Below are 11154 nucleotides of genomic sequence, written 5' to 3' on the forward strand. Positions count from 1 at the left end.
AGGCCTATTAATAGCACCTGTGACATTAGCTCAACACCACCATTAGTAGCAGTGCAACTCCAGCACCACCCAACCACCCACAGCCAGGCCTGACGACACTGACCACTTCCCTTTACAGATCACTGAGACAGCTCTGCACTAAATCTTCTTGAGCATGCAAACACACACACATTAATCCACTGAAAATATGCTGAACAACACTGATTTGAGTGGAAACATTTGTCACTGAATTTTTTACCTTCCTATTTCATTTAACAATGCAAAGTTGATAGATTGTAGATTGTCTACAGTTGAACAGGGAATGATGTGTAAAACAAATACTGCCATTCCAAATAAAGCATTATTCTGTTCAATGTTCCAACGGTTTTGAAAGTTGCTGGTTCATGAAATACAATTTAGATTTGAGATGCAAAAAAAAAAAAAAAAAAAGGAGAGAGAGATTTTTAAGATTTAAGAGTGTACCCAGGTGCTTAAATGGAAAACACCCAATATGGAACTGAAGTGGAAGTGAAACTGTCATACGTGTAGCTATTTGGACAGACAAGGTCACACTTCCTCATAAGAGTGACCACTATCAACCAGCGAAAACGGATGTTAACACGCCAACACAGTTCTGTTCTTAAACCGACCTGTGACGTACACAGAAGGGTGGCAGCATGGGTGCAAGACCCTGCCCCTTTCATTATAAAATCTAAAGGTGCCCTTTTGTTCATCCACAAAAAAGGAGGACATTTTAATAATTCAATTAAAATAGCTATATAAAACAAAATTAAGATATCGTAATAATCTCGCAATAACAGTATAATGTGTTATGAGATTTATTTATATGGAGATGCCTTTAAGAGAGCATGCTAAAAAAAATCAAGAGCAGATTCCATTCCCAAGTGATCCTACCTATGCCCTATACTCACTCCAAACTGCAGATCCTTTGAAGTGGGTACTCTGAAGGAAACAAGGCATTGCTGTATGAATGTACCCTTTGCTAACAATTTTGTGGAAGGCCCCTTCGAGAAAAGATTCATTTTTTCACTTTCGTTTTAGACGAACTTTCGAGTGGCAGTGCCCTTCAAGCAGTGCCCTTCAAGGAAGTAAAAATGCAGTTTTGATTCGCCCCGGAGCATCTAAGTGCCTTTACCTCAGACAACTAATAGATCAAATAAAAATTCACTCCACGTATTGTGTGGCAATTTATGAAAAAGAATATAACTCGACTGCAACCCCATTTCCGACATCGCACACCTGCAGTGTAGACAGATTTATTAATAATAATTGGAGCGCACACATCACTCTCAGTGATTGAAATTCAATTCGTATTTTATAGGATATTAAAATAAACTGAAAGAGCTGTCAGGTTCAGCCAAAGCCAGTTTGGTTTTGTTGAAATGAATAAGCCATTAGACTAATCACTTTCTGAAAAATATCATGGTATTACCATTACAGATATGTAGTCTACCATTGAAAACCATGATACCCTCTTGACACTAAGGTCCTGTATATTTATCAATATTAATGCCATAATACAGTAAAATAAAGTTATATGAATATTAAAAGAAATGAAGAGAAAGTAATACAAGACGTGCCAGTTGTGATGACTGGATTAAGTTAGGGAGCAGAGAAAGTAAAAAGTGTGATGAGACAAGAAAAACATTAGAATAAAAATACACTGTGCCGTTACCAAGGTAATATCATGATACTGAAAGTTTATTACTGTACATTCATTGATGATACTCTCTCATGGTACTCCAAGGTACTTTAAAAATACAGTATCTCACAAAAGTGAGTACACCCCTCACATTTTTGTAAATATTTGATTATATCTTTTCATGTGACAACACTGAAGAAATAACACTTTGCTACAATGTAAAGTAGTGAGTGTACAGCTTGTATAACAGTGTAAATTTGCTGTCCCCTCAAAATAACTCAACAAACAGTCATTAATGTCTAAACCTCTGGCAACAAAAGTGTGTTGAATAGGGAGCATGTGTGTTAAATTTGGTGTCATCGCTCTCACACTCCCTCAAACTGGTCACTGGAAGTTCAACATGGCACTTCATGGCAAAGAACTCTCTGAGGATCTGAAAAAAAGAATTGTTGCTCTACATAAAGATGGCCTAGGCTATAAGAAGATCGCCAAGACCCTGACACTGAGCTGCAGCATGGTGGCAAAGACCATACAGAGGTTTAACAGGACAGGTTCCACTCAGAACAGGCCTCGCCATGGTCGACCAAAGAAGTTGAGTGCACGTGCTCAACGTCATATCCAGAGGTTGTCTTTGGGAAATAGACGTATGAGTGCTGCCAGCATTGCTGCAGAGGTTGAAGGAGTGGGGGGTCAGCCTGTCAGTGCTCAGATCATACGCCGCACACTGCATCAAATTGGTCTGCATGGCTGTCGTCCCAGAAGCAAGACTCTTCTAAAGATGATGCACAAGAAAGCCCGCAAACAGTTTGCTGAAGACAAGCAGACTAAGGACATGGATTACTGGAACCATGTCCTGTGGTCTGATGAGACCAAGATAAACTTATTTGGTTCAGATGGTGTCAAGCGTGTGTGGCGGAAACCAGGTGAGGAGTACAAAGACAAGTGTGTCTTGCCTACAGTCAAGCATGGTGGTGGGAGTGTCATGGTCTGGGGCTGCATGAGTGCTGCCGGCACTGGGGAGCTACAGCTCATTGAGGGAACCACGAATGCCAACATGTACTGTGACATACTGAAGCAGAGCAAGATCCCCTCCCTTCAGAGACTGGGCCGCAGGGCAGTATTCCAGCATGATAACGACCCCAAACACACCTCCAAGAGGACCACTGCCTTGCTAAAGAAGCTGAGGGTGAAGGTGATGCCTAAACCTAAACCCTATTGAGCATCTGTGGGGCATCCTCAAACGGAAGGTGGACAAGGTCTCTAACATCCACCAGCTCTGTGATGTCGTAATGGAGGAGTGGAAGAGGACTCCAGTGGCAACCTGTGAAGCTCTGGTGAACTCCATGCCCAAGAGGGTTAAAACAGTGCTGGAAAACAATGGTGGCCACACAAAATATTGACACTTTGGGCCCAATTTGGACTTTTTTGCTTAGGGGTGTACTTACTTTTGTTGCCAGAGGTTTAGACATTAATGGCTGTGTGTTGAGTTATTTTGAGGGGACAGCAAATGTATACTGTTATACAAGCTGTACCCTCATCACTTTACATTGTAGCAAAGTGTCATTTCTTCAGTGGTGTCACATGAAAAGATATAATCAAATATTTACAAAAATGTGAGGGGTGTACTCTTGTGAGATACTGTACCATGGTTATACTATGACACATTAAATAAACATGGGGCTATCGCAGACCTTGTCTGAAAATAAACAAACAAGTGTAATACCATGGAGCTTTTTTGTGTGAAATATTACAGAATAGGCTATTACTTGTGATAAATGGAAGAAAAAAAGAAAAATACATCATACAAGAAAAAATGCTCATATACAATGAAACAATGAAAGAATATATATATTCTTTCATTATACAATGAAAGAATATATAACTCCTACACATTGAAAAAAAAATTATAATAATAACATAAAAATACAGTGCCCTTGTACATTTTTCCACACGTCACTGAAACTAATCATTAGGGAGTTCACCTTGTCCACTTAACACGCTGATCAGGCACAAACAACACCTGTTTTCCTCCAAATTTAAACCACTAAGCACTTATAAACAGGAATATATTCCAGAACAACACTCCTTATGTTCTACTGTGCCTTTGTTTTTGTGTTTTTAGGGTGTCTGCACAAGGCTTTTGCTGAAACATCATGTGAGTCTAAGATAAAGAGTGTAAGAATTAGATAATTCGCACTTTTGACCTCCAAAGTTATTTTTAAATTCATATGCAGCACACTAAATACTAAATAACATGTGAAGATTATAAAATAAACAGCAGCCATAAGAATACTGCTTGCGTGACAGTCACCTGATATGCAATTCAAACTGTTCTGACCTTGTAAATGTAACAAACATGCAAAAGTCTGCATAATGGCTTACTGGCAGGTCTCACCTTGTTGAATCACAACTGTAGCAGCAACGTTTATCCCTCAGGAATGGCTAACACAGAAAACAGTCTGAACACTTGTTTCCTTTCCCACACAAACTTTCAAGAAGTACCTGGGTCTTATTTTATCTAAGTCAAGAGAAAAAATATGTACATATATTTTGCATAAACAAAGTTAAGAAGGGTAGCTCAGCGAGTGTTGACGCTGACTATCTCAACTGGAATCGTGAGTTCGAATCCAGGGCGTGCTGAGTGACTCCAGCCAGGTCTCCTAAGCAACCACAGTGGCTGGTTGCTAGGGAGGGTAGAGACACATGGAGTAACCTCCTCGTGGTCGATATAACGTGGTTCGCTCTCGGTGGGGCGCGTGGTGAGCTGTTTGTGGATGATTCGGAAAATAGCGCGAATCCTCAATAAGCGCTATGTTTCCACGGTAATGTGCTCAACAAGCCACGTGATAAGATGCGCAGATTGACGGTCTCAGATTCAAAAATACAAAATTCCTATTTGTACTATTCTTTGTAAATGTTATATATTTTTATATAGTATTTTTAACATATTTAAAGGATTTCTATTTTGGGGTAAAAAAATGACCCGGATATTTCTGATAATATTCAGGACACTTTTTATTGATGAATTTTCATGACTTTTATAGTTATTTATGATGGATAAAGATCCTTAGAAATAATACATTAGCAGATCAATTAGACTGATAATTTTGTAAAATGGTTTGACTGATTCATTAAAAAAATATATATATGTATTTAAATTGATAGTTCACCCAAAATTTACCAAAATGTTGAAGCTCTAAAAAGCACATAAAATCAGTATAAGAGTAATTAATTAGACTCCAACAGTAAAACTTTTTTCAATATGATAGCTGTTCAATATGTAAGCCATTTTAACCATAAATTCTCTTCCCTGCCCAGTAAGTAGCAATTTACATGGAGGATGGGGTTCGCCAAAAACAAAAGAATGTGAAAGTGAAGATTTAGAGTAAAAATAAAGAAATATTGATCTGTTTTTCACCTACACTTATCAAATCACTTAAGAAAACATGGCTTTAACCACTGGAGTCTTATGGATTACTTTTATGCTACTTTTGAGCTTCAAAGTTTTGGTACCATTTACTTGCTTTGTATGGAACAACAGAGCTGAAAGGTTATTCTAAAAATCTGTGTGTTCCTTTAAAAGAGCATCTTGAGCTCAGTTGTTCCTCAATTTATAGAAGTGCACTATATTTCTAGTTCATAATTCTGCTGCACAAATACAAACTCTCATAACAAATGTCAATATGTCAGCAGTCGGATCATTTCCGGTAATGTTAGCGGCTGATGTGGCCCTTGTGGCTTTGACTGATGTCATGGAGTGCAGGAGAAGAAAAAAGCGGCCTACTGGTTCAACAATCATTCAAGATGGCGCTCAAAGCAACAATCTGGCACAGCACTTGTTATTTAACAGCTGTGTCAGCAAGAGCAGCATTTGTGCCGTCCAGCACCGGCCGCCCATTACTCTTCTCTGTGTGCAACAGTTTAGCAGCTGTGCAGCCTTTAGAGAGTAAAAAGGGAGACATCCTGTTTTTAAAGTGAGATTTGCTGGGGGGTATGGAATAGACCAGTTTCCAACAGACCATTTCAAAACAGCAGAGTGCTGATAGAGCTTGTTTTGGAAGATTAACAAATGTTCATAATACATATTTGCGATAAGAAATTACACACATCTGCCTGAATGTAGGAGGATCTGAGAGCTACTGTTAGTGCTCTCTGTTCCAAGAACGTATAGGTACACAAAACGTTTATTTTCAATATCTCCATTTAGAAAGGTGTCTCCAGTCCTGTGTGCAAATAAATGGTGAGGTCAAACATTAATCCCAGCACGCATTCTTTACAATCTTATCTACCATGGATTCCAGAGTTCTTAAAGGGATAGTTCACCCAAAAATTTAAATTCTCTCGTGATTTACTCACCCTAATGCCATTCCAGACACATATGACCTTCTTTCTTCAGCAGAACACAAACTTTTTTTAGAAGAATATCTCTGCTCTGTAAGTTCATGCAATGGAAAGTGAATGGTGACCAGACCTTTGTAGCTCCAAAAATCACAAAGGAAACATAAAACAATCCATATGATTCCAGTGGTAAAATCGGTTTTCAGACGCGATATGATAGGTTAAGTCCTTTTCTTTTTATTATTCTAAATCTCCACTTTCACATGTGAAAGTGAAAATAAACAGGCACCACATCTGGCTTTCAGATGTAAAAGTGAAAGTGGAGATTTAGAATAATAAAAAGAAAAGGACTCAATCTGTTTTTACCCACACCTATCATATCACTTCTTAAAACATATTTAAACACTGGTGTCATATGGATTTCTTTTGTTTCCTTTATGCGATTTTTGGAGCTACAAAGGTCTGGTCACCATTCACTTTGCATTGTATGACCTTACAAAGCTGTTTGTGTTCTGCTGAAGAAAGAAAGTCATACACATCGGAGATGGCATGAGGGTGAGTAAATCATGAGAGAATTTTCATTTTTGGGTGAACTATCCCTTTTAAATTCCCCATTTGGAAAATAGGGTGCAAATACACATGGACCACAAACACAACTACTACTAGACTTTGGTTTGGCTTTATAAATGACAGTGGAAACTCCCATTGCATAAAGGCTTGAAAGACATCATCAAAGTAGTCATAATAAGAATGAACTAAAACTTTTAAAATGACTAAGTTTAATTTGAAGTTACATAGCCATTTCTGTACACACTTTTTTTTTAATGAGTAAAGCAAAGAGAGGAAATGAACAGAATGAAACATTTCTCTCCAAAATGACAAAATTCAGTCCACTCTACCTCAAGCACTACACTTGAAATGCAAGAAATGTAACAATCCCACAATTTATAGACATTTGACTGTAAGTGAAAAACAATCTAGTCAATGTGATTAGCCTAAATGGTAAGAGGGCTAACAAAAGGCATTCCGTTCTTGGTAGTCCATTTCAAAAATCAAATCTTTTTACTTTTTTGCAGCGCAGACAAAAACCTTTCGGCAACCTTTTGAGAGCACAAGACATCACTCAGTTTGATTATGCTAGGTGAATAGAAGTTATATCTATGGCAAATCATCCTTCCAGAATTATAGCCCAAGGTTTTTGGCATAAAATGTTCCATGGACTCAATTACAAGAGGATTATCATTGGATGTCAGTGATATCATAACTATGGCACGGTCTCAATCGCATTACACCACAGAGCTACCTACAGTTAGTATGCTACAACCTCCTCAGCAAAACTGTGCTTTGCTACAGTAGATGTATGGACAGTTTTTTTTTGACACATCTTGATACAAAATGTCTCTAACACACTGATGGGTCATTTGTTGGCAGGGGCGTAAATCCCAGGGGGGATGGGCTGTAAACCACCCAATAATCAAAACAAGTACAACCCGCCCTCCAATATTTATACAATTATCAATGGAAACATGTAAATTCTTCAAACTTTAACCCCCCCAAAGTTCAAGCCAAAGCTACGCCCTTGTTTGTTGGATACAAAACTCCAAACTCTCAAAGAAGCTTGAAATAATGACAACAAATATATAAAACCTACACTTTTAAGAAAAAAAAAAATTATCTTCATTTAGGAATGCTTTATCATGTTAAGCCATAATCCAAGGTGAGTGACAAGTGCTTGCCACAACACACGGAAAGTTACAAGCAAGCCAAACTCATTATGTTTCAAACAGATAATTTTTTAAGGGTCATTTTAGAACAAAGCGAAAATCAATGTTAACTCTAAATCAAAATATCACAAATATTCGTTGGAGACATTGGATCAGCCCCATATGGAGTTCATTTGTCCTAAACAGTCAGTGCCAATCGCTGTCATTAAGACTTGTAGTTAGACGTTAACCACGTTAAGCCCTCGTACAGTCCGTCGCCGGTTGTCGCGCATGAGGGCTGCACGTACCAATTCCTATCCCTTATGCGGGTCAGTCCCAGCTTCTCCTGGATCTCGTGTGGCTTCATGGCGTCCGGCAGATCTTGCTTATTGGCGAAAATCAAAATGATGGCATCCCGCATCTCACGGTCGTTGATGATGCGGTGGAGTTCTTGTCTGGCCTCGTCGATACGATCTCTATCCGCACAATCCACCACGAAAATTAACCCTTGCGTGCCTGTGTAGTAATGCCGCCAGAGGGGACGGATCTTGTCCTGGCCGCCGACGTCCCACACGTTGAACTTGACGTTTTTATAGGTGACCGTCTCCACGTTGAAACCAACGGTGGGTATCGTGGTCACAGACTGGCCCAGTTTCAGTTTATAAAGGATGGTGGTCTTCCCTGCGGCATCGAGTCCGAGCATCAGTATTCTCATCTCTTTGTTACCAAATATCTTTGATAGCATCTTCCCCATCTTGTAAACTGTTCCAAATTAGTCGTTTCCCTCCAAAATGTAAAGTATGAGAGTCAATCTAAAGACAGTTGACTTATAAGAGAACTATGATGTATGACGAAACAATGGCAAATATGGAAGTAAACAGGTTTTACAGAGTTTGTGTATCGTCAGTTTGAACATACAGACATCGTGAACAGATTTGGGCTACTGAAGTGCTGATTAAGTGACTGTACTGAACACTTCCAGTACTGCACGTACAATATGAAAGGTCAAAGCTCGACTTGTTGAGCTTTTGCTCCAGTTGCGGGGTGGTACCAGTAGGAAAAGTGCCCCACTCGATAATAATCCACAAAAATAAGACGAAAGCGTCGAAACAGGTATTTCTGTATAGTTCCTGTGTGGTTGTTCAGTGCTGCGAGGCCTCTTTAAGAGCCTGCGGTCTTTCGAGACTTCCTCTTGGCGTGTGAACGTGCGTCTCTGGGGCTTTTCTATGTCCTTCCCACCAAGTGTAACCGGATAACAGACGAAGACGTTCAGGGGCTCGGCTGTGGAGCGTTAATTTGGCCGGCTGTGTGGTCTTTCATCTGGGTCTTCTGAAGCGGAGCCGCATGGATCTAAACCGTCCCAATTTCGGATTGTGTCTCACGTGCCCCTGAGAGACAAGAGAGGCTCAGAGGGAGTGCCAGAAAAGAGCGACTTAGCCTACTAGCCAAGCCGGCCAAACAATCCATAGAAAACAATCACCACACACCCTTTACACATATTTGTCGATAGAATTTGCGAGATCTACGTATTAACAGTCTCTTCTCGTTCATTTTAAGTATGTTTCCGTTACCTGCGGAGGCCCACCATTCTCTCGCTCTCTCAAACCCGGTGTTCACTCCTACAATCACGCGACTTACAACCGCCGAGAGCGCTATGAAACTGGCTACGTCAACGCGAGCGAACGGAAATGGCTGCATGGCCCAACTGTCATAATAAAGGTCTTAGCAAACGTCAAAACGGGCTATGAGCTTAACCCTTGCGCGTCAATTTAAAAAATGTTACTCAGAGGTCCTCAGATGATAAAAATGTCCGCGTCAAAAAAACTGCCATAATAATATTATACATAATATTATATTCCACTTTCAATGAGTATTCTTTTTAACCAACATCAGTCCTTCCAAATATTAATGCATTTTCAGGATTTTAACCCTTTAAATGCCAGTTTATATATATATATATATATATATATATATATATATATATATATATATATATATATATATATATATATATATATATATATTAATATTATTATTATTATTATTTATTTTTTTGTGCAGTGTCAGATAAAAAAGCCATGGCTCTGGAATGAAAGCATAATATCATAGGATCAAATATTGGTTAATATGGTTAAGGTCCGGAGTGTAACTATTTTGTGTACACTGTGTTTTATAGATGTATTATAGGAACTGAAGTTCCCCAAAAAACACACACATTTGGCCACATTTTTATTCATTATCACAGCCAAAATGATCTAAAATTAAAAAATTAAAAAGACAAATAAGTCCATTAGTACAGCATTACAGGCTTTGGAATTAGCGATAATATTACAACCAACATTATGATCACACTAATAATATTTATAAGATCGTAGGTAAAGTGTAAATGTTCAATAATGCTATATTCCTGCATTAACATACATCTCTACTAATTCTTTGCTACGGACTTTTGTATTGACAACGATTTTCTTTCCCCATCTCTGACACCTGATCTTCTGATCTCTGACGCAAGGGACATCAGTGTCAGAATGAAAACCCGGAAAAGAAGCGGGTAAGAGTTATCCGTCAAAGTTTATTATATTGCCAAGTGTGCTTACACATACAAGGAATTTGTCTTGGTGACAGGAGCTTCCAGTGTACAACAATACAAAAACAGCAGCAAGACATAGATAATTTAAAACAAAAAACTAAACAAAAAAGAATAATAATAATTAAAAAAATAATTATATTTATACGTACATACACTCAACTTCATACATACCCACATACACACACGTAGTATCTATTACAAATCTGTTATATAAAGAACAAAAATACAGTATATTATGTACAGTGCAATGTAAGTAATGTCAGAAGTGGATATGTTGGATAACATAAATAGACTTAACTGTGTATTGCACATAATTATTGCTCAATGGGGCAATTTAACTGTTCATGAGATGGATAGCCAGAGGGAAAAAACTGTTCCTGTGTCTGACGGTTCCAGAAGGCCGTCACTTCAAAAAAGGTAGTGGTCTGGGTGAGTGGTGTCCAGAGTGATTTTACACTGGAAGTGTATAGTTCTTGAAGGGGGGGGGGGGCAGGGGGCAACCAATAATCCTCTCAGCAGTCCGAACAGTCCTTTGTAGTCTTCTGATGTCTGATTTCGTAGCTGCACCAAACCAGACAGTTATTGAAGTGCAGAGGACATACTCAATGACTGCTGAGTAGAAGTGTATCAGCAGCGCCTGTGGCATGTTTAACTTCATCAGCTGGCGAAGGAAGTACAACCTCGGCTGGACCTTTTTCACAATGGAGTCGATGTGTATCTCCCACTTCAGGTCCTGTGAGATGGTAGTGCCCAGGAACCTGAATGACTTCACTGCTGCCACAGTGCTGTACAGAATGGTGAGGGGGGACAATGTTGGGGTGTTCCTCATAAAGTCCACAATCATCTCCACCGTTTTGAGTGTGTTCCAGGTTGTTTTGACT

At 39.0% G+C, this 11154-nt stretch overlaps 1 protein-coding gene across 1 annotated transcript; it reads right to left on the reverse strand.

The window, feature by feature from the left end:
* Positions 1-7534: 7534 nt before the first annotated feature.
* On the reverse strand, positions 7535-9348 carry LOC127656628 (ADP-ribosylation factor 6). Its single transcript, XM_052145046.1, has 2 exons — positions 9255-9348; positions 7535-9071 (listed from the first exon to the last, which is right to left on the reverse strand). The coding sequence occupies exon 2, from the start codon at positions 8435-8437 to the stop codon at positions 7910-7912; it is 528 nt and encodes a 175-aa protein (XP_052001006.1). The 5' UTR covers positions 8438-9071; positions 9255-9348; the 3' UTR covers positions 7535-7909.
* Positions 9349-11154: the final 1806 nt, after the last annotated feature.

This window comes from Xyrauchen texanus, chromosome 16 (genome assembly GCF_025860055.1).
Source record: "Xyrauchen texanus isolate HMW12.3.18 chromosome 16, RBS_HiC_50CHRs, whole genome shotgun sequence".
NCBI lineage: Eukaryota > Metazoa > Chordata > Actinopteri > Cypriniformes > Catostomidae > Xyrauchen > Xyrauchen texanus.

What these genes read in the sequence shown, in the direction of transcription:
- LOC127656628 (XM_052145046.1), bottom strand. Translation starts at nt 8,437, where the DNA reads ATGGGGAAGATGCTATCAAAGATATTTGGTAACAAAGAGATGAGAATA.